General features: G+C 50.8%; 1 protein-coding gene across 1 annotated transcript in view; it reads right to left on the bottom strand.

Annotated features, from left to right (window-relative positions):
* Positions 1–21,429, bottom strand: part of LOC134406447 (myosin-7) — a 33,213-nt gene extending 11,784 nt beyond the window's left edge. The window contains exons 1-26 of the mRNA XM_063137879.1: positions 21,226–21,429; positions 20,255–20,398; positions 19,670–19,826; positions 19,241–19,268; positions 18,229–18,343; positions 17,807–17,899; positions 17,609–17,672; positions 17,412–17,510; positions 16,740–16,843; positions 16,494–16,632; positions 14,180–14,298; positions 12,647–12,796; positions 11,954–12,124; positions 11,339–11,648; positions 10,371–10,441; positions 9,352–9,439; positions 8,699–8,816; positions 7,286–7,409; positions 6,994–7,130; positions 4,599–4,854; positions 4,166–4,408; positions 3,759–3,935; positions 3,446–3,591; positions 3,231–3,321; positions 2,131–2,520; positions 1,168–1,294 (exon numbers count right to left, since the gene is read on the bottom strand). Of these exons, the coding sequence (XP_062993949.1) occupies positions 1,168–1,294; positions 2,131–2,520; positions 3,231–3,321; positions 3,446–3,591; positions 3,759–3,935; positions 4,166–4,408; positions 4,599–4,854; positions 6,994–7,130; positions 7,286–7,409; positions 8,699–8,816; positions 9,352–9,439; positions 10,371–10,441; positions 11,339–11,648; positions 11,954–12,124; positions 12,647–12,796; positions 14,180–14,298; positions 16,494–16,632; positions 16,740–16,843; positions 17,412–17,510; positions 17,609–17,672; positions 17,807–17,899; positions 18,229–18,343; positions 19,241–19,268; positions 19,670–19,826; positions 20,255–20,398; positions 21,226–21,429 (3,865 nt within the window). The remainder of the gene's footprint in view (positions 1–1,167; positions 1,295–2,130; positions 2,521–3,230; positions 3,322–3,445; positions 3,592–3,758; positions 3,936–4,165; positions 4,409–4,598; positions 4,855–6,993; positions 7,131–7,285; positions 7,410–8,698; positions 8,817–9,351; positions 9,440–10,370; positions 10,442–11,338; positions 11,649–11,953; positions 12,125–12,646; positions 12,797–14,179; positions 14,299–16,493; positions 16,633–16,739; positions 16,844–17,411; positions 17,511–17,608; positions 17,673–17,806; positions 17,900–18,228; positions 18,344–19,240; positions 19,269–19,669; positions 19,827–20,254; positions 20,399–21,225) is intronic.
* Positions 21,430–23,556: the final 2,127 nt, after the last annotated feature.

Below are 23,556 nucleotides of genomic sequence, written 5' to 3' on the forward strand. Positions count from 1 at the left end.
CTCAAAATGGCAGCCATTTTGAGTAACCCACAAAGGGATCCCATTACTTCAGAGGCAGAGGTTGTTTTTTTACAGGTCTCAAAATGGCAACCCAGAAAAGGATTCCACTGACTACCTGCCATCTCTATTCCTGTGGACGGATTTCTCTTCAGTAGAAATTCTGGAAATGGGGGCGATCAAAAATCCATACAAAGTCTTGTAGACTGGGTTTTATAGAATATGGTTGTCAGAAGATGTTTTAATACATTTTTCATGTTGGGGAGATTTGGAGGCGAGAAGGATGGCTCAGCCTATGTATGCATTTGATTTGGGGGGAAGGATTAAAATATTATTTCTAGTTTAGAAATGACTGAAGACTGTACGGGCAACTATTTTGAAAGAAGAAAGGATAGTAATACTGGGGTATGGAAGGAAGGAAGGAAGGAAGGAAGGAAGGAAGGAAGGAAGGAAGGAAGGATAGCTGTGGATGAATGAAAGGATAGAGGAGCATCTCCCCTATGAGGGAAGGTTACATCAACTGGGATTGTTTAGCTTGGAAAAAAAGGAGGCTAAGGGGAGACAAGATAAAGTTGTACAAAATTATGCCTAGTGTGGAGAATGTGGAAGGGGAGGCATTTTTCTCCCTCTCTCAAAATACTAGAACCCGGGGTCATCCCATAAAGCTGATTGGTGAGAGATCCAGGTCAGATAAAAGGAAGGACTTCTTCACACAGTGCCTAGTTAAATTATGGAACTCACTACCACAAGATGTAGTGAGGGCCACCCATTTTGATGGTTTTAAAAGAGGGTTGGATAAATTCCTGGAGGCAAAGGCTATCAAGGGCTACTAGCCCTGATGGTTGTGTGCTACCTCCAGTATTCGAGGCAGTAAGCCTGTGTGCACCAGTTGCTGGGGAACATGGGTGGGAGGGTGCTGTTGCACCATGTCCTGCTTGTTCATCCCTGGCTGATGGCTGGTTGGTTACTGCGTGAACAGAGTGCTGGACTAGATGGACCCTCGGTCTGATCCAGCATCAGGTCACTTCTTATGTTCTTAAAGCTGCTGCCAGTCAGTGTTGACAATACTGGGCTAGATGCACCTAGGATTTGACTCGGTATAAGGCAGCTCCCTATGTTCCTATGGATGAGTAGGCAGGGAGGAACGAGTGAAAGGAGCCCCTCCCTCACCATTCTCCGTCTGCAGCTTGGCTCGCTGCGTGGTGAGGTCGTGGGCCATTCGCTGAGTCTCTTCGGACTTGGCCCGGTGCTCGTTCATCTGGTCTTCAAAGGTGCGGCACATTTTCTCCAGGTTGACCTGAAATTCAGCAATGAGAGGAAGAGGGTGACGAAACCAACGAGGATGGAATGGGAAGACGACGGATATTTAGATGGTCATAGGAAAGAGAAAACGAAGGCGAGAAGGAAGTTGGAAGGAGAAGAAGAACAAGACAAAGAAGTAGGAAGAGATGGAGGTTGTCTTTACGGCGGCAGGTTGCCACCATGGTGATCCAAACCCCTGCGCTTTTGCTGCTGCAGGGCGGCGGCTAAACTTCATGATGCAGGGAAAGTGCCGGGTTTCCGGCCCTGGTCATGTCCCCTGTCCAGCAACCAATCAAGGGTTGCCATCCGCCCGGCCACAACTCCACTGCAACTCTGGAGTGAAGCTTAGGGGCTGTCTTCACCTTGTCCTGTGTATCCTCGCCTTGCTCCGGAGAAAAAGGTCAGGGTAAGTCCTCGACTTTCCCCCCCTGCAGCTTCAGCGGAAAGCACAATTGTTGCTGCATCATATAATTGACACTGCGTCACCGCGCACCCACCCTGGGGCTTTCCAAGTGTTTAGACAGCCCCATGGAAGGAAGGAAGGAAGAAAGGAAGGAAGGAAGGAAGGAAGGAAGGAGAGAAAGAGAAGGAGAACCCAGCCAGGCACAGAACGTTTAATTTTGAGATGAAGGGGGCTTCCTCCAACCTTTAAGCCCACTCCAAGTTTGTATCCTTTCTCCCCCTCCCCAAATCCACTCTTTTAATGCCTCCTGATCGCTCTTCTTAACGTCGACCCCACCGCTGACTTTAGATCCACCCTCAAATCTCGATTCCTCCCACCTTCCTTGCTCCGCCCCCAACACAGCTCCGCCTCCCCCACCCAGAGGGCACCTTGGCTTTCAGCAGCTGCTCCATGTTGGAGGTGACGTCGTCCAGCTCCAACTTCAACTCGCTCTTCTCCTTCTCCAGCTTCTGCTTGACGCGCTGCAGGTTGTCGATCTGCTCGCCCAGCTCGGCCGCCGAGTCGGCGTGCTTCTTGCGCAGGGTGGCCGCCGTGGCCTCGTGGTGCAGCGTGGCCTCCTCCAGGTCACGCCGCATCTTCTGGAACTCTGCCTCCCGCTTCTTGTTCAGCTCGATCTGCACCGAGGTGGCGCCGCCCGCCTCCTCCAGCCGCTCACTGATCTCCTCCAGCTCCCGGGACAGCTCGGAGCGCTGCTTCTCCACCTTGGCCCGGGACGTGCGCTCGGCCTCCAGCTCCTCTTCCAGCTCCTCGATCCGCGCCTGCACCGGAGGGAAAGGAGAGAATTCGTGCCTTTGGTAAGGTCTAAAACAAGTGCTCTCCAGGAATGAAATTGACGTCTTCCTATCTAAAATCCAGACGATGATCTAGATCCTAAGAAGCTTGTGTGGAGATCTCCAGGCTAATAATATCTCAATTGCAAGCAGCAGATGTTTCTGGTAAGGTAATGCCCATTAGAAAGGCATTGCCCATCAGAACCTTCTAGAAAGGTAATGCCCATCAGAACCTTCTAGAAAGGTAATGCCCATCAGAACCTTCTAGAACGGTAATGCCCATCAGAACCTTCTAGAAAGGCATTGCCCATCAGAACCTTCTAGAACAGTAATGCCCATCAGAACCTTCTAGAACGGTAATGCCCATCAGAACCTTCTAGAACGGTAATGCCCATCAGAACCTTCTAGAAAGGTAATGCCCATCAGAACCTTCTAGAAAGGTAATGCCCACCAGAACCTTCTAGAAAGGTAATGCCCATCAGAACCAGCTAAACCAGCCTTTGCCAACCTGGTGGCCCTCCAGATGTGCTGGATGGCAACACCCATCATTCCCAGCCAGCATGGCGGAGGGCCACCAGGTTGTCGAAGGCTAAGTTACACAACACCCCAAAACGCTGTGTTCTAGACCTCATTTCGGTCCACATTTTAACGTTGGGGATGATATAAATGCCCAGGTATCCCTGCCGTTGGCCCTTTACCTGTAGCTCTTTGAGCTTCTTCTGCAGCTGGATGCTCAAGGATTGCTCATCTTCAATTCTGGCGTTCAAGGCGTTGAGCTCGAAGTCTTTCCTGGGGGGAAGACAAGCACCTGTTTGGATCTGGCCACGGAGCAGCGGGAGGCGGGAGGCACCGCCATAACCGGGGGAAGCGGGCGCGGGATGGGTGTGTGAGTAACACAGCAGAAGCACTCTACTTTTTCAGCTTCTCGTCCAGCTGTTGCTTGTCGTTCTCCAGATCCATGATGCTTTCTTGGGTCAGCTTCAAGTCTCCTTCCAGCTTCCTCTTAGCCCGTTCCAGGTCCATTCGGATCTTCTTCTCTTGCTCCAAGGAGCCCTCGAGCTGTTGGGCGAAGAAAAGAAGGCATCAAGCCTGGAAACTAAGCAAGAACGTGCTAGCCCAAAGAGCAAGCAAGATTGCTTGGCTGCCCAAGGCCCTGCTGCTTCTCCAGCGAAACGGTTAAAATGACAGCCCGTCCGGCATGCCAGCGCCAGGGCTGGTGTACTTACATCATCCACCTGTTGCTCCAACTTGACCTTGGCTTTAGTTAGGGTGTTGACCTTATCTTCCTCGGCTTGGAGATCATCTAGGGCTTGTTGGTGTGCTTCCTGGAGGGCCTTCTTCTCTTTGGTCAGCTTGACAATGATCTCATCCAGGCCAGCCATCTCCTCTGTCAGGTTCTTAACCTACGGCCACATCATAGTTTATAGCAGGAGTGTTCAACCTCCGGTCCGCAGGCCAGATTGACTAAATGAACTTTGGAGACTTCCAAAGCAACTTTGTGACCACTCGGTTTAACACTTCCAAGGGCAACCAACCCAGCCGATCCTCGTCCAATCCAATAAAACCTTTTGAACTTCTTAGAAAAGCCATTTGGGGCTCGCCTCCAGCGTCGCCTCCCTTTCTCCATCCTTACCTTGTTCTCCGTGGCGTGCTTCTCTTTCTCCACCTTCGCCAGGGTCAGCTCCAGGTCGTCAATGTCCTTCTTGAGCTCGGAGCACTCGTCCTCCAGCTTCCGTTTCTTGGCCGTCAGCTCGGCGTTCATCTCCTCTTCATCTTCCAGGCGCTCGGTCTGTTCCTTGACTTTGGCCTCCAGCTGGATCTTGTTCTTGATCAGCTGGTCGCAGCGTTCTTCAGCATCTGCAAGATTGTCTTGCTCCTAAGGAGGACATTTTTAAAAAATATGGGAAGATGGAGACACCCAGGACTTTAGCCACTCAAGTTTGTTTTGCTTTCGGTGCTTTCATATTTGGAGAAGCTCGGACAATACTCCTCTTGCCTCTGGGAGGCTTGACATGATCCAAATTTGAACCCCGTTGTACTAACTCCAAGAGCACCCTGTCACTTACTGCCTGGACTTGCAACTGCAGGTCATTCTTCTCCTGCAGTAAGGAGACCATCTTCTCCTCCAACTCTTTCCTCCGAGCCTCCGACTTTTCCAGGGCCTCTTTCAACTTGGCGAACTCTTCCTTCATGGCCAACATCTCCTTCTCGGTCTCGGCGCTCTTCAGCAGGGGCTTGATCTTGAAGAAGAGCCTCATCCAAGGCCAGTTCTTCACAACCATGAAGGACCGGATGTTGTACTGAATCACGAGCAGCGATTCCCTGCAAAAAGGAAATGGAGGAGAAGCGAAAGAGAACATTGGTGTACAGAATAGAGGACGTGTCAGTGAAGGATCTTACTTGGTTGAGCAAAAGTTCCACCTGAAAACGGGAGGACAGTTCACCCACACTAGCCCCTATAAGCATGGTTGCATTTATTCTGTGATTTCACAGTTGCACCAAACAAGCAAAGAACGTAAGAACGTAAAAAGAGCCATGCTGGATCGGACCACGGGTCCCTCTCATCCCTCTTATCATTCACAGTGCGCAACAAGCTGCCTGTGGGAAACCCACAAGTAAGACATGTGCAATAGAATCATAGAATCATAGAATAGCAGAGCCGGAAGGGGCCTACAAAGACATCGAGTCCAACCCCCGCTGCTCAATGCAGGAATCCACCCTAAAGCATCCCTGAAAAATGGGTGTCCAGCTGCCTCTTGAAGGCCTCTAGTGTGGGAGAGCCCACAACCTCCCTAAGTCACTGGTTCCGTTGTCGTGCTGCTCTAACAGTCAGGAAGTTTTTCCTGATGTCCAGCTGGAATCTGGCTTCCTTTAACTTGAGCCCGTTATTCCGTGTCCTGCACTCTGGGAGGATCGAGAAGAGATCCTGGCTCTCCTCTGTGTGACAGCCTTTTAAGTATCTAAAGAGTGCTATCATATCTCCCCTCCATCTTCTCTTCTCCAGGCTAAACATGCCCAGTTCTTTCAGTCTCTCTTCATAGGGCTTTGTTTCCAGACCCCTGATCATCCTGGTTGCCCTCCTCTGAACACGCACCTTCCCATCCATGTTCCCCAGAACTGGTGTACGTAGGCCTACTGCCTCTGATACTGGTACTCTGATACTATCTGCTACCGCACATAGGCATCAGGACTAGTAGCCACTGATAATCTTCTTCTCCAGGAATTTGTCCAATCCCCTTATAAAGCCATCTGGGAAGCCATAAGTGTGACTTGAGTGTAACAGCTTATCTTTCCCAGCAATTGGTATCTGTAGGTATACTGCCACTGATACATAGCCATTTGGGGCTTCTTTAAATGAGCTTGTGACTCACGGATGTTCACGCTATAAAATTCCCACTAGAGGGCGCTGTTCCATTGAATTGCATGGGCCACATGGTCACTGCTCTCTTCGCCGTGTAATTCTGCTCATTTCAAATGCGGAAGAGAACCCGGAAGCAGAGCCACGGTAAGGAAACGTGATTCCACCCCCCCCATCTGAAAGTCCTCTCTGGCTGGTAGCCACTGATAGCCTTGTCCTCCATGAATTTGTCCAAGCCTCTTTTAAAGTCGTCATGTTGGTGGCCGTCAAATTGTGCTAGCAGATTCCATAGTTTAACCCCCACTGATGAACTTCACGGGGTGACCCCAGGTCATAGAAAAATGTCTCCCTGTCCACTTTCCCCACACCATGCATAATTTTGTATATCTCTGTCATGTCTCCACTGTCTCGTCTTTTCCCCCCAAGCTAAACAGACCCAGCGATGTTTTAAACTTCCCTCTGAGGGGAGTTGCTCCAGACCCTTGATCTTTCAGTTGCCTCTTTCTGTGCCTTTTCCAACTGTACAATAACCTTCTTCTCCTTCTTTTTAAGGGAATTTGATGTTGGAAATGCAGAACTCAGCTTCTCAAGCATCTCACCTTTCATAAGGTTTCTAGCCATTAAGACTGTGCAGATAGACTTGGTAGGTAGTACGTGCTGGCAAAATCTCAGGATGGATGAAACTGCCTTAATTCTGAATCAGACTCTTTCCCTCCTTTAAAAACTGGGCGGCTGCCAAGGCAGAGGGGCCTTGGAGGACGCCTCCAGGCCGCGACAAATGCAGCCGATAACTCTGCTCACCGAAGGACACAATTAGGGAAACGCCAAAGGAAACAGCGGAAAAACTGAATGGAGTTAATATACAGAATAGTTAAGGAGCTTGGGTAAAAGTTGAATGACGTCTGAAATATATAATAAAACCCCAGCAGAAACCACAGGGGGGTTGGCCAAACGAACAGCCTACAGAAGAGCTCTCCGGAGCTACCACCGAAAAGGCCCTGCTCCTTATGGGAGACCAATATGGCATTCAGACGACGGCATTTTTGGAGAAGAGCTTCTGCCTTTACACCCACGAATGCTGGAGCATCCGCGAAGGCACCTACTTCCGTTCCATGATCTTCCTGACTTCTATCCTGGCGAGGACACCACGGGACTGGGCCTGGATCCGGGTGATGATCCGGGAGAGCCGTTCGTCTCTCATCTCCTCCAGCAACCCTAGGAGACCAGCCTTGAAGAACACCTGCACAACAGGAAGAAAGACAATATTTTTAAAAGGTACTTGCGCCCCCTAGTGCCCAAAGTGAGAAGAACTAGTGAGGGAAATGGCGACTGTCACCCTTTTCCGGGAAGGGTTGCTCGTTCTACCCTCCCCACCCCACCCCGGCCTCCCCTCACCTTGGTATGTCCGAATTTATACTGGCTGTGGTCGATATCTAGGGAGGTTAACAGCTTTTCGGCCCCCTTCCTGCTGTCGATGAACTGGCCCTCGGGGATGGCGGCCGGGTTCAAGATGCGGTACCTGGGATCGAGAAAGGTAAGGGCATGAGCTATTTCCGACAGCTTCCCTTCGCCATGCCTTCGCTCTTAACGCTGGCTGCTGCCCCCACCAAAGCCCAAGGCTGTGTATATTGCGTGATGGCATTGTGGCACAGGATGTGGGACCCTGGCATTCTAAGCTTGCTTTCTCTCTCTCGTTCTCGCTCTTCTTTTAAAACCAAGTTTCTAGTCCTTGTGAATAAGAAGATAAGCTTGGAGAGATGTGCTCCCACACCTGGTGGAATCCCAGAAGTATAGAAGGTGGTTGGGTAGGAATAGCCAGGAGGATACAGTCTAGGACTTCTGTCTTCTCCATAGTGCCTTATTCCTTGCTGTGGCCATCCAAGGAATAAGTGATGCCAAGAATATAGAATCATAAAATAGTAGAGTTGGAAGGCACCTCTAAGGCCATCCAGTCCAACCCCCTGCTCCATGCAGGGATCCACCTCAAAGCATCCCTGACAGACAGCTGTCCAGCTGCCTCTTGAATGCCTCTAGGGTAGGAGAGCCCACAACCTCCCTAGGTCATTGGTTTCATTGTCATACTGCTCTAACAGTCAGGAATTCTTTCCTGATGTCCAGCCAGAATCTAGCTTCCTGGAACTTGAGCCTGTTATTCCGTGTCCTGCACTCTGGGAGGATCGAGAAGAGATCCTGGCCCTCCTCTTTGTGACAACCGTTCAAGTACTTGAAGAGTGCTGTCATGTCTCCCCTCAATCTTCTCTTCTCCGGCTAAACCTGCCCAGTTCTTTCAGTCTCTCCTCATAGGGCTTTGTTTCCAGACCCCTGATCATCCTCATTGCCCTCCTCTGAACCCCGTCCATCTTCTCTGCATCCTCCTTAAAGTGTAGAGCCCAGAACTGGACACAATACTCAAGATAAGGCCTAACCAGGGCCGAATAGAGGGGAACCAGTACCTCGTACAATTTGGAAGCTCTACTTCTATTATTGCAGCCCAAACTAGCATTTGCTTTCTTTGCAGCCACATCACACTGTTGGCTCATATTCAGCTTGTGATCGACAACGATTCCAAGATCCTTCTCACTTGTAGTATTGCTGATAAATGTATGCAAAAATGGGGCAGGAGTTACACTTATTTTTGAGCAGAGTAAATGAAACCCCTGTCATCCAGCTGCTGTGCAAATGATTGCCTTAAAACTGTGTCCCATGACGCTGGGGAGGGGGGGCTTCCCCACAGCCTTGCCTGACAACCTTATGAGCTCCCCTGAAGCATCATCACATGCACCCCCATCAATTGAGGGAGAAGCCCACCTTTGCCTGAAATCCCCGTAGAGGATCCGGTTGGGGAATCCCTTCCGGCAGATCCGGATCCCCTCCAGGACTCCGTTACAGCGCAGCTGGTGCATGACCAAGGGGTTGTCCATCACACCTGGGGGAGAAGGCAGGAGAGAAGGAGCGGAAGAAGATGTGTGTGAAAGGGAGATTGGTCGTTATCACAGAGGTACAAGAAGGGAATAAAGCAGGCTTTCCCAGCCTGGCTTCCATCCAAACGTGTTTCACTACAACACCCATCATCCCCTGGCCAGCAGGGCCATGGGAACCAGGGAGGGCACCAGACTGGGAAAGTCTGGTATAGAGATATAAGGGATTATATCACTGTATTAACAGTGGCAAGACAAAAGTAGAAAGGAGACATTGCCCATGTCATTTGGGAATCCTTTGGGCCCCAGACCTGTGCCCCAAGTTCCTGTCCTGGTGGTGCCAATTGGCATTAATGGTCCTTCTAGCCTTGAATTCTGACCAGGCTGCGATTAGAAGGTTGTTGGGGTTTTTTTCCCTCAGATTCCTACAGTCCTTTTGACCAGCGATGTTAAGGAAGGAGGCACAGGTTCCAAATTTTCTCCCGTTTCGTAGAAAGATGGCAAAAGGTGCCCAAGGCACGAGTCAATAGCCCGGGACCTCACCTGGAGACTTGGTTTCGTTGGGGATGATGCAACGCACAAAGTGCGGGTGGGTGGAGCGCAGGTTGGTCATCAGCTTGTTCAGGTTTTCCTAGGGGAGAGGAGGAAGGGTGAGCAGGTGGGTCGAGGCAGGTGGGAACAGGGAAACGGAGCTGGCTGGACCGAAAGGGATGGAATTGTGTAGGCTGTGGAGGTTGGTGGATCCGATGTCAGTGGGGCGGGGAATCCGCTCCGGGTTTCAGCCAGAACCAGCTTGACCTCTAAAGGAGCAATCCAAGCGCCTTGAGGAGTTCCTTTAGAGTTCTGACTGGTTCTGGCTGAAACCCGGAGCGGATTCCCCGCCCCACTGACGTCGGCCCTTGGAGAGCTCTTTCAGAGTTTTGAACCCTGGAGTGCATTCCCACCGGCCTCCACTGCTGGGCGGATAGATGGGTGAACAGGGAAGGAAGAAAAGGAAGTAGACAGAGAAAAGGAGAAATGGACATTTGACCGAATGAGAAAGCAGGAGAACAAGTGAGGTGGGTGAGTGTGGAAAGGATGCCGGAAACCAAAACGGACGAAGAGGAGGAAGAAGGCAGAGAAATGACTTCGTGGGAGAAAGAAGGTCCAGTAATTCCCTTGGTCCTAATTGTGAAACGTTTCAGGGGTCTCTGCCATCGGGAAGCTTGGGGGACAGGAGCCATGTTCCAGAGGGGCGGCAGAGAGGCCGTTCATGAAAAGCCCTGCCTCTGACCTCGGACAGCTGTCCCCCCCCACTCATTCTTGATGCCCCATTTCTGGAAGGGCAAGTGACAGGACGAGCGTCTCTCGGGGAAACGGTGTCCACGGCTTGTTGTGGCCAGGACGCTCCTTCTGTTCTGGGACTGAGACTGGCGGAGGGCGTGAGCGGAAGTGGCGTGGCCCTCGGAGGAAGGAGCGGGGGGCGGCCAAAGGGCTTCACAGCCATGTCAGTGACAGCCAAGGGCAGCCCCCTATGTGGGCAGGTGTCTCCCACTCCCAAACAATCCTTGGAGTCCCCTTACCCTGTGCAAAGCAGATACGGTCTGGAAGGACGACCCTTTCTTCTTATGACCACCTTTTCCCTTTTCAACAGCTATTGGGTAGGTACAAGGGAGAGAGAGAGAGAGAGAGAGAGAACGAACATTGAGCAGGGGGTTGGACTTGATGGCCTTATAGGCCCCTTCCAACTCTGCTATTCTATGATTCTATGAGAGATGGGGACTGAGTAATAGGTCAGAACAGCCATCCCCAACAAGGCACCCTCCAGTTGTGCCGGACTACAACTCCCATCACCCCAGCCAGCAGGACCAAGGATGATGGGAATTGTAGTCCAACACATCCAGAGGCCGTCATATTGGGGAAGGCTGGGTCAGGGTTTATTTATATATAAAAAAATAGCGACGCGAAGCCAGGATGCTGGAGTGGGGGGGCTTCCCAAAACCATCCCCTTAAACGCCCCCCTCCCGCAGTCCATGGAAAAATTGTTTTCCACGAAACCGGTCCCTGGTGCCAAAAAGGTTGGGGACCGCTGGTTTAGGGCTTTGTACACCAGTACCTTAAACCTGGCCCAGTAGCGAATAGACAGCCAGTGCAGTTCCCTCAGCAGAGGAGTTACATGCTGGAAAGGGGCAGCTTCAAGGGCAGCCCCACATAGAGTGTGTTGCAGTAATCCAATCTTGAGGTTACCAATGCCTGTACCACCGTGGCCAAGCTATCCCTGTCCAGGAGAGGCCGTAGTTGGCGAACCAGACGAAGCTGGTAAAAGGCACTCTGAGCCGCCGTGGCCACTTGAGCCTCCAGCGACAGAGATGGATCTAAGAGTACCCCAAAGCTACGAACCTGATCTTTCAGAGGGAGTGCAAGCCCATCCAGAACAAAGCTGACGCTTTTGGGCTCTGCCCGCCAGCTCATGGACTGCACTGGAGTTCATAGAATTACAATCAGAGAGGCAAGGCTCCCGCCCGCCCTCTCCTTCCACTCCCTCGCTTACGTGCGTCTGCTCCGGCATAGTTGGCGAAAAGGTTTGCCAGGAGTTTGAGGGCTGATTTCTGGTAGAGCCCCACCACCGTCTCGTTGAGGGGGTCCTTGTTCTTCTGCAGCCAGCCATTGATGTTGTAGTCCACCGTGCCGGCGTAATGCATCAGGGCGAAGTGGGCCTCTGGTTTGCCTTTGATGTTCCGTGGTTTCGCAAAGTTGGCCGACTTGCCCAGGTGGTTGTCGTACAGTTTGGCCTTGAAGGTCATGTCGGAAGCTTTCGGGAACATGCACTCCTCTTCCAGGATGGACATGATGCCCATTGGCTGTGGAAGAGGAGGCGAGATGTCACCTAGTCCTTGAGTAGCGGCATTCCTCGGGAACACCGCTGGCAGCCTGAGAGAGGGGCACTGTGGCTGCGCAAACTGGGATTTCATGTACATAAATTTTGGGAAGGAGCGGGCGGGCCACATGGGGAACTCTCGTGGGCTGCATTTGGCCCACGGGCCGAAGGTTCCCCACCCTTGCTTTACATAATCCCAGATGGTCTACCCACACACTGGCAGACCTGTACACTCCAGGAAGCTGTTGCCCTAGACGAGGCATAAAAGAAGGGAAGAGAACCACGCACCTTCTCGATGAGGTCAATGCAGGCCTGCAGGTCCATGCCGAAGTCGATGAAGACCCACTCGATGCCCTCCTTCTTGTACTCTTCTTGCTCCAGCACGAACATGTGGTGGTTGAAGAACTGCTGCAGCTTCTCGTTCGTGAAGTTGATGCAGAGCTGCTCGAAGCTGTTGAACTGGGGTGGACGAAGGGGGCAACGTGGGAGGGAAGGATAAAAATGAAGGGCCTGTGAGCCATTGCTTTCTTGGCAGGGAGTACCTTCCAAGGACTAGTCTTCTGCACGGAGAGCACTGTCAAAGACTGCTAGGGAGCTCTCCTGGAAACCAGTCCATGGTCTACTGAATCCATAATCATCATCATTATTATTATTTACATATTTATACTGCCCAACAGCCAAGGCTCTCTGGGCAGTTCACAATTAAAATCCATGGATGGATGGATGGATTAAACTGGACAAAGTGGTCTTTGGTAGAGGCCTTCAAGAGGCAGCTGGACAACCATCTGTCAGGTCTGCTTTAGGGTGGATTCCTGCACTGAGCAGGGGGGTTGGACTCCATGGCCTTATAGGCCCCTTCCAACTCTGCTATTCTATGATTCTGTGGTCATCTTGAGGCCATCTTGTGCAGTGTCCACCTGGACCATCCATCCATTGGTCCATCCATCCAATGAACCATGCAAAACAGGAAGAACGACTCACATCGAAGATCTCGAAACCTGCAATGTCCAACACTCCAATGAAATACTGCCGCGGCAGTTTGGTTTCCAGCGTGGTGTTGATTCTCATGACCATCCAGCTAAACATCTTCTCGTAGACCGACTTAGCCAGGGCCCCGATAGCAAAATACACCTGTCCGAAAAGAGGGAGCGGGTTAGGAGTGAAAAGAGAGGCGCGTTATTCCTTCACTAGGGTTTCAAGTAGAGTTGGAAGGAAACTGCGAAGGGAGAAGAGGAAATCAAGGTGGCCGTGTGTGCGTGTTTTAAAGGGACCTTGAAAATCTCAAAAGAACCAAACAAACCTGAAATTTCACATCCAAGTTGCAAAAAGGTGCTAAATTTCAAAACTGGGTTCCATCCTAGGGTGGCCACTTATGAAAACAACAGCGACAGGAATTTCATCACCAAACAAAGAGGAAAGATTAGAATGATATTTCCATAAAACGTGCATATGCTAATTTATATGTGTACATGCAAATTTAGAAACCATTAGTATAATGGGAATGACATCTCACGTAGCGGAGGAGACTGCGACCAGGCGACTTGAGTTCAATTCTGCTGATGGGCAACAGTTCTTATGGTTCAAAAAGAGGACTGACCTCTGTAAATGAGGACATATGCCCACCCCAGTGCAGGCTGGCGGCTCCGAAGTCAGTGGGGCGGTGAATCTGCTCCTGATTTTGGTCAGAGTTCTGACCAAAACCCAGAGCGGATTCACCACTCCACTGACCCCAGAGCCACCAGCACCGTGGATAGCTCCTTTAGAGTTCTGACCAAAACCCGGAGCGGATTCAGCGCCCCACTGACCCCAGAGCCACCAGCACCTTGGATAGCTCCTTTAGAGTTCTGACCAAAACCCCGAGCGGATTCACCACCCCACTGACCCCGGAGCCACCAGCACCGTGGATAGCTCCTTTAGAGTTCTGACCAAAGCCTGGAGCGGATTCACCACTCCACTGACCCCAGAGCCACCAGCACCGTGGATAGCTCCTTTAGAGTTCTGACCAAAACCCGGAGCGGATTCACCACCCCACTGACCCCGGAGCCACCAGCACCGTGGATAGCTCCTTTAGAGTTCTGACCAAAGCCTGGAGCGGATTCAGCGCCCCACTGACCCCAGAGCCACCAGCACCTTGGATAGCTCCTTTAGAGTTCTGACCAAAACCCGGAGCGGATTCACCACCCCACTGACCCCGGAGCCACCAGCACCTTGGATAGCTCCTTTAGAGTTCTGACCAAAACCCGGAGCGGATTCAGCACCCCACTGACCCCGGAGCCACCAGCACCTTGGATAGCTCTTTTAGAGTTCTGACCAAAGCCCGGAGCGGATTCAGCGCCCCACTGACGCCAGAGCCACCAGCACCTTGGATAGCTCCTTTAGAGTTCTGACCAAAACCCGGAGCGGATTCAGCGCCCCACTGACCCCAGAGCAGCCAGCCTAGACTGGCCACGCAACTTCTCACGTCAAAAGCTTAGGATGCGGAGTCCTTCCTTGTCTCTGGGACTGGATTCTTACCTGCTGGACATTTTGCCCTTTGGTGACGTATTCGTTGCCTACTTTGACCCTTGGGTGGCAGACTCCTTTGAGAAGGTCGGCTGAATTCAGGCCCATCAAGTAGGCCGACTTGTCGGCTTCTGTAAATGCAGAGAGAGGGGGGAAACCACTCGATGAAGCCACGCCGTGGTACAGGAATGCTGGCAGACGAGTGGGAAAGGAGGGGTACGAAGGTGGAGAAGGTATGGCAAAGGCCAGGTGGGAAAGGTGAGCTTTGAGGAGGAATGGGGAGGGAGGTGGTGCCGCAGACATTGTCAGGGGTCCAGCATGGAGGGAGGCAAGGGAAAATGGGCTGAGTTGTTTGAGGTAGAGGCACTGAACCTCTTAGAGGACAAGGGCGAAATTTCATCTTGGAAAAGTTCTCACATTCTGCTGGTGGGTGGAATCAAAGGCAAAAGGAGCAAAGCCAAAATACCAGCATATTTGAGCTAAAAGCTCCTATTATTATTATTATTATTATTATTATTATTATTATTATTATTATTATTATTATTATTATTTCTTTATTTGTATCCTGCCTTTTCCCCAATACTGGGACTCACGGCTGCTTTACAAAATTAAAACATATACAATTAAAACATATAAACAGAAGTATACACAAGTTAAAAATACAATTAAATCATCTTTAAAAGATTAAAAAGCAAATGACAATTAAAAATAATAATAAATCTAGTGCATTAACAAATGTCCAGACTGTTCACAAAAGCCTGTTGGAACAAGAACGTTTTCCCCTGTCTCCAGAAGTAGAGCAAGGAGGTAATGTCACTTTAGGTGCAGCATTCCAACCTTTTAGAATGGGGAAAGAATAACACAAATGATGAGTGATTGGGGATAAGGTGGGGCCATCCGGAGACAACATAGGGCTGGATTTAATCCCCAGAGATTCTGGACCCCGGATGTAAGGGATTACAGCCTTCCTCAACCTGGGGCGCTCCAGATGTGTTGGACTGGCTGGGGCATTCTGGGAGATGCAGTCCAACACATCTGGAGCGCCCCAGGTTGAGGAAGGCTGGATTAGGAGATCTTTGGCAAGTTTGCTTGCTCAGATCATGGCTCCATGTAGAGCGTCGTCACACAAGGGAAAATTGTGTTTGCTTACCGTCGCTTCTCCACCCACACGTTTGTCCCTCATTACTTCCTCTTTTGAAAGAGGAAGTAAACGACCTGCATATGGCCCATTCAGCAGGCCGTTTTGATCCCGCTGCTTCTCCTGCACACAGCAGGAGATAGCGGCAACTCCCGTCTTTAAAACTAAGTCGGGTTTACCGGGCTGTTTTTTTGTCGCGTGAAGAAGGCTAGAAGGGGCGGAAGGCAGGCAACGTCGTGAGAGGGACCCGCGAAACTTCGTGAGCGCCCAGTAACTACAGTGCACTAAAACATCCATTTCATGGAGCTCTGAGTCCAGCCTTTTTTTGGCAAGGATCCCAACATTGGATCACTGAGGTCATCCGAGGGCCTGCTCCTGGTGGTTCCACCTAGATCCATCCTCCGATTGGAATCCACCAGGGGAAGAGCCTTCAGCGTGGTGGCCCCCCTCCTGTGGAATTCCCTGCCTCTGGAGGTCAGGCAGGCTCCGACCTTGTACTCCTTTCGGCGCCTCCTGAAAACATCTTTATTCCAAGAAGCCTTTCTTTAACATGCAGCCTTGGATTTCTGATTTTTGCTTCTTTTTAAATTTTGTTTTAACTGTTTTATTCTGTTTTTATTGGATCTAGGTGGAACCACCAGGAGCAGGCCCTCGGATGACCTCAGTGACGGGGCAGGTTGGTAAGGGAGAAGGCGCTCTCTCAGGTATCCTGGTCCCAAGTTGTTTAGGGCTTTGTACACAAGTACAAGAACCTTAAACCTGGCCCGGTAGCGAATAGGCAGCCAGTGCAGTTCCCTCAGCAGAGGAGTTACATGCTGGAAAGGGGCAGCTCCAGACAACAGCCGAGCTGCAGCATTCTAGCTCCAGCTTCCGGAGCAGCTTCAAGGGCAGCCCCACATAGAGCGCGTTGCAGTAATCCAATCTTGAGGTTACCAATGCCTGTACCACCATGGTCAAGCTATCCCTGTCCAGGAGAGGCCGTAGTTGGCGAACCAACCGAAGATGGTAAAAGGCACTCCGAGCCGTGGCGGCTACTTGAGCCTCCAACGACAGAAATGGGTCTAAGAGTACCCCCAAACTACGAACCTGTTCTTTCAGAGGCAGAGCAACCCCATCCAGAACAGGCAATGAGCCTGTCTCCCGGACTTGGGAACCAACCACTTAGTAATGAGGGAACGCCTTTCCCACCTTCGCTGCCGTCAGGTTCGGCCTGTTCTTCACGCTGCTTCGTCTTGAATTTCATGTTTCCGTAGTGCATGATGGCTCCCGTCAACTTGTAGATGGAGTTTTTCTCCTCCTGGGTGAAGCCTAAGATGTCAAAGGCGCTCTGTCTTGGGAGAAACGAAAGGGGGATTTGTACTGAGCAAGCCGTGACAGAGGTGGGTCATTCATGAGTTGTTCAACTTAGACTATCGTTCTGTCTGCGGTGCTCACGTCAGTTGCTAACAGTTCCTCAGCATCGTCAATAGATGGCACCGTGGTCTCTCCTTGGGAGATGAAGGCGTAGTCGTATGGATTGTTGGTGACCAGCATCATATCTGGAATGAGAGCAGTTGGGATACATTAGCAGGGCAGGAACTAAGGCAACAGAAGAAGATCCCTTCCCAAATGGTTCTTCCATTGCTGGACAGCAAACATGACCCCACAATAATACAACTCATCAAAACAAAGATGGACGTCAAGCTAACTTGGCAAGTTCAAGTGAAGGCAAGACGCAGCCCAGAAAGTCTTAGTGGCTGCCAGTTCAGCCCTAGCAAGGCTGGAAAGATCCCACCACAGGCTATACAAGCTCTTTTGAACCCAACCTAAGTAGAGAAAGTCCAAACTCAAAATAATTACAACTCAAAAGAGAAACACCAACTCAACGCAGCAAGATAGGAGAGAGGTCAACTCAGAATAAACAAAGCTTTCAGGAACTCAATCTCCTCGAAAATTCAACATACGTTAGACCCACGACATTTGGGTACTCATCCCGGCGTATCAAGATGGAACAGCTGCACCTCGGAGGAACTGGGGCAGGCTAAAGTTCACTCAGATATGTTAACGGCAAGGTCTCTGACCAGACTAGACTTGGAAGTCCTTTGGAATAACTCGGGGAAGACTCACCCAAGAGCTCTGGCTTCTTGTTGGATAAAATCTGGTAGTAGATATGGTAGTTCCTCTCAGCTTTGAGCTGGAAGATGACCCGGGATTTTTCAAGGAGGTCTAAGAAATGCCAAGAGAAGAAGACGGAGCGGTTGAGAGGGACGGCCAAGGGGGTGAACAAGCGTGAAAGAAATGTAAGTATAAGCAGTGACACTCACAGGTCTCTATGTCAGCTGATGCCAGCTTCCCTGTCGCCCCAAAATGGATCCGGATGAACTTACCCTGGAGTGGGAGGGAGAGAGAAATGAAGTGGGGGGGGCACGCAGGACGGTGGGGACAAGTGATGACCTTGACATATCAAAGAAGGGCTTCCCTCCCACCTCCCAGCCTCAAATTCTCAACTGAGCGACACTTACAAATCGGGACGAGTTGTCGTTCCTCAAGGTCTTGGCGTTGCCGAAAGCCTCCAGGGCGGGGTTGGCCTGGATGATTTGATCTTCCAGAGTCCCCTGCAGGCGATGGGAAAGTTTAGAATGACATTCCCTACTAGTTTGGAGGCAGGATGGGTGGGCAGTTGGAGAACGGGAAAGACAAGAACAGCCAATCAGCAACAGAAGATGGAGAATGGGGGCCTTTCTTTCCATCTCTGTGTGACTCCGGGCCCCTCTGGCTTTCGTTGGTCATCCAGAGGGTGCCTTCAAGCTCTTAAGCAGCTGCAGCCAGGGATGGGGTTTTCACGTGGTCGGCGCAACACAGCTTTCCTCAACCTGGTGTCCTCTCGATGTCTCGGATTACAACTCCCATCACCCTCAGCCAGCATGGAGCCCGAAATGCTCACCTTCCCAGTAGATGCCGCCTGGTCTTTCTTGAAACGGTCTCCGATGGCAGCGATCACAGCAAAGTACTGGATGACCCTCTTGGTGTTCACCGTCTTTCCTGCACCGGATTCTCCGCTGTGGGTAGAAACACAAGGTTGTCCACGCTACCACGTGTCAGGTGCTTTGGTGGATGGAGGGGGGGAAAGGTTTGCTTGCTTGTTTGTGGAGGTGTTTCAGCCCCACCTTTCTGCCTCCATACGGAGGCTTTCAAGGTGGTTCGCAAGGGATCCAAAGTGATGCTCAAGACATTTGGCTATGTGAGGCAGAGCACTGAATGGTGAAATCTCCCCCTGCCAGTCAAGGTGTGTGGTACCCAAGGCCAGCCAAATGGTCTTGGCACCTGAGGCAAAGAATCCCGCAAGCGTCTCTCCCACTTCCTGGCAGTAAAAATATAATAATAATCAATGAAATAACTAACAAGTTTGCTACCTTTTTGTAGCACCCCAAATCACTCTGCCTAACAGTAGGACCGGCTCTGGCATCTAATCTGTTGCCTAACGGTAGGGCCGGCTGCACTATATAACAACTTGCCTAATGGTAGAGCCGGCTATGTCGTCTAATATACTGCAGCTGTTCTTAAAAATACAGGCAACACTTGTTCCTGCTGTAGTGTGTGAATCCATTGGGCTGCAAATGAGCTATATTACTGCAATTTTGCAAAGAAGTCAACAAATCGGAATCACCCAGAATTTTGGGAGGTTGAGTCACCCACACAAAAAAGAGGAGCTTCCGTATCCGGTCAGACACCTGGAACTAGTTCTTACTACTCGCTGCAAAGGAGCAGATAAGGGGCAATTCTTACTACTCATCAAGGGACAGAACAGGGCAAACGAAAGGCAGGAAAGAGTTTGGGATATAACAGACGGGTTTCAACAGACCGCGGGCCAAGAAGCGGCCTTAGATTAAATGATGAAAGCGCAGAGCGTTCCAAAAAGTTTGGAAGGACAGGCAGAAAAAGAGCTTGGAACTTACGTGATCAGAATAGACTGGTTTTCCCGATCTAAAGAGGAAAGGAGAAGGCGAAAGACGGATTAAAAGAGGAGAACACGTCAGCAAAAAAAGGAAGAAAAGCAAAAATGAAAGACGTGAAAGAACCAAACAGAGAGGGAAGAAAACATGAACGAGAGAGCAAGCAAAAAGAGAAAGAAGGAAAGAGAGGAAGAACTGCATTGAGCAGGGGGTTGGACTTGATGGCCTTGTAGGCCCCTTCCAACTCTACTATTCTATGATTCTATGAACTGTACAATACAGTTTATTTTGTGAACCACCTAGAGACCTCTAGCTATTAAGTCGTAAACAATTATGGCATCTTGGTCCCCCAAACACTTGCCATCCCATTTCCTTCCCACACATCCAGGGCCCCATTTCTTCCCAACAGCCCCCCCGCTCCCCGGTCTTTACCTGTCAGCATGTACTGATAGGCGTTGTCAGAGATGGAGAAGATGTGGGGAGGGGCTTCACTTCGCTTCTTCCCCCGGTAGGCGGCCACCACTTCTGCATTGTAGACCGGCAACCACTTGTAAGGGTTGACGGTCACACAGAAGAGCCCGGAATAGGTCTAAAGGAGAAGCCAGACGAGAAAGAGGAAGGAGAAAGATGATATTCTAACTGGCTGCGAAGGACGCTTCCTACTTCTGTGCCTGAAAGGCAGGAAAACTCGAGGGAGAGCTGAGATTCTCAGGAGACTGAATGATCAATGATGCGCCCACTTGTGGGCGGGTTGGAGGCAGCTGTCCACTGCTGGAAACTGAACACTGGGCTTTGGTCTGATCCAGCTGGACTTTTCTTCTGTTCTTACTTATCAGTGTCCGCGTACTCCTGCAAGAGGCAACTGCAGACTGGCTTGACGCACATTTACACATGACCCTCTCTGTGGCACGTGGAGAACGTTCTGTTTCTTGGAGTGCGGCTGGAATAACCCTAGCGGCTACATGAAGGCCCCGTAACCCCCTGCCCACCCACCCCCCGTGCCTCCTCCGGGCTTACGTAGATCATCCAGGCCGCGTAGCGCTCCTTCAGGTTGTAGAGGACAGCAGGTTCATGCAGGAAGGTGAGCATGGCCATGTCCTCGATCTTGTCGAACTTGGGCGGATTCTGCTGCATGATCTGATCTTCTTTCACCGTCACCGTCTGCCAAGAGCCAAGAACGTTACTCTGCTAAGTGGGGTGGGCCCACCTCAAGGACGGGACGCCTCCTCCCTCCGCTCCACACACCCTCGCTCTGAAAACCTAATAAATTAAGGGCATGTGGGGAAGGGGGGGGGATGAAATTCCCTAGGGATAGATAATGGGGGTATTACAGCTGGTATTTAGCCATGCTGGGTTGTTGAGGTAGCAGAAAGAGCAGTGGAGGCTGGTGGCTCCGATGTCAGTGGGGTGGTGAATCCGGTCCGGGTTTCAGTCCGGAGGATTCACCGCCCCACTGACATCGGAGGAGCTCCTTCAGGGTTCTGACTGGTTCTGACTGAAACCCAAAGCGGATTCACCACCCCACTGACATTGAGGCTTCCAGCCTCCACTGAGAAAGAATATCTGGAAAGACTGGGGGATATCATGGGGGCATCGCGCAGGGCTGAAGGAAAGGCAGTGTGTGTGTGTATGTGTGTTAAAAACATTGTGGATGTGTGAATCGGTGCCTATAGAGCAGCCTTCCTCAACCTGGGGCACTCCAGATGTGTTGGACTGCATCTCCCAGAATGCCCCAGCCAGCTGGCTGGGGCATTCTGGGAGTTGTAGTCCAACACATCTGGAGCATCCCAGGTTGAGGAAGGCTGCTATAAAGGGTGCTGTGGAGTGGAAGAATTCAAGAGTCTAGAAGGTTCCAGAACCTTCTTTTGGTCTGGGAGGACAACTTCTGGGAGGGATACCGTGGGGTAGTGTTCCCTCCTAAATGCTTTGGGAGGGGAGAAAATTGGACCATGCCATGAGTCAAAGAGAGGCCTAGCGGATGGTATCACCTTGCCCTTCTCTGTTTCTGCAGTGGCTTTGCCACCCTCTCTGGAAACGATCTTGGCCTTGACAAACTCCTCTTTGTCATCCGGCACGAACACGTCCTTCTTCATGTCGAAAGGTCGGTTTTGTGCTTCGATCCTGGCCTTTTCTGACATGCGCAGGTAAGGGGCGGCGGTGCCAAATTCGGACATCTCGATATGTGAAGACATGGCTGGAGAGGGAGCAAAATATTTCCAAGGGTCACACCCACACAAGCAGATAGTGACATTCTCACATGTGCTCATCAACCCAGTGTAGGATTCGAACCCCTGACTTTCAGGCGTGGTGGGTGGGAATGGTGTCACTCACCGACAGGCCACTAGGGGTCTGCATCTCCATGGAGGAGCCATTATGCAATCTATAGTTTACAACAAGGCCAGCAGGGGGCAGCTCCACATTGCCCAACACATCTCTCTAAAAAGGAAGTGGTTGTGCTGCTGCCCCCAAGTGGACAACAGGAGGACTGCACCATACCTGACTGCTACCCACTGTGCCGGCTTTAGTGAAAGTGCACCCCTTAGAAACAGTTCCTATGCCCCACCCTAGAAGACCCTGCAACTGGACACTAGATAAAAGATTTATTTAGCTACTCCATTGCGCTCCAGAAGTGGCTGCACCCAGATGAAAGCTCTCTATTATTACCTTTTTTCTTGTCCTAGGATTCCACAGGAGATCTACAACCGGGTGACACCTCGGGCCGGACTCCTGTTGGGAACAGGCGCAGAATCAACACAGTTTCTATCATGACGTTTCCAATACATTCTAATGAGAGAAGACATGGGCGGTGGGCACACAGAACACTGCAATGGTGGTTTTATTATACGTAACGCCGTGCACGTTTATTGTTGCTTTACAAAGTGCAAGGTCTCTGCCCCAAAGAGCTTGCAATCGAAAATTCAACTCAGGGGAGGAGACAGAGGAAGGGAGCAGGGTTAACACGGGCAGATTATGCTATTATTTCAGTCACATGTACTTAGACTGAGGTAGATTTCCCAAAACCGGTACCTTCCACGTCATCTCTTTTCTCCAGACAAAAGCACGCCCTCACATCCAACTCGCCAATATTACACAGTTTTCCACCCAGCCTGAAAACAAGCAGGTCTCGCAACGAGCAAGAGGACCACATTCGCTCTCTGTTACGGTACTATAGACACCATCCAGAAGTGAACATTCACACACACACCCCGAAGCAAACCTGGGAGGGAAAGCATCCCCTCGACAAACAGGCCTGTGGGACTCCTTGCTACCGATTCTCTGATTTTGCACGTGGGCAGGGCAGCTGAAAACCCCCAAAGATCCTGGCCTCTGAATTTCAAGCAAAAGGTCTAACATTCAATTAATGTTCTAGTTCGTAGCGAAGGGAGGAGATTCCAGCTTTGGGAGACCTGGGCGGCTGTTTGCATTTGGGCGGAAAGGAAAAGTGGAGGCTGACTTCAGAATGCAAATGTCTTTGCTCTTTTAATCGCCGATTCTTCAAAGGACGTGTGTGTACAGCAGCCAAACAGGTGCCCTCCAGTTGTGCTGGACTAAAACTCCCAGAATCCCCCAGGCAGCCATGGGGAATGCTGGGAGCTGGCACACAATACCTTTGAGTTCTTCCTGAGAAGGAAGAGAGATGTGCAAACGGTGTGGGCTCAACTGCCTGGATATTTGGATGTTACGTAACCGCTAGGATCCCAGCGAATGTCAGGATTTGCAAAAAGGCAAAACAACTCACGCTAAATTCACTGATGTGACACTCGCCTCTCGTGCGTTCCGACACCAACCCAAACTTTGTCAAGACTGCATGCAGACATACCTCCTCGACCACTATATGCATACGACACCTTTTTATTTATGCATGACATTTTCACAAGCCCTACGCAGGACATGTGTTCATTTGCAAATGCTGCCCCATGCGCAAAACTCTCCCCCAAACGCAAGACCCACGAGAACAGAACCCCGTTTCTGCCCAACGATATAACAATGGTATGTTTTTAAAGACCATCGCCATATAGCTTGCAAATGCTTGCACTCTTCACCTTCTCTGCAAATACACTACATCTGCTCTGCGCGCCCACAGGTGCGCTGCGCATGCCTTGGGGTGCGCTCGCTCCTGCTAACAAATACGCCGTCACAAATTGAACCACCCCTAAATTCCTTGTGCTTGCGACATCATTCCTGCAAGCCGCTGGGCGTGCGACTCCTTTGACGCCCCGTGCAACCCACAGGCACATGCCTTGATAAATTCATGCGCATTACAGGATACGCATTCCTAAACCACCTTCTGCCCTGACATTCACAGACAAAAATCTCAA

Source organism: Elgaria multicarinata, chromosome 11, assembly GCF_023053635.1.
Source record: "Elgaria multicarinata webbii isolate HBS135686 ecotype San Diego chromosome 11, rElgMul1.1.pri, whole genome shotgun sequence".
NCBI lineage: Eukaryota > Metazoa > Chordata > Lepidosauria > Squamata > Anguidae > Elgaria > Elgaria multicarinata.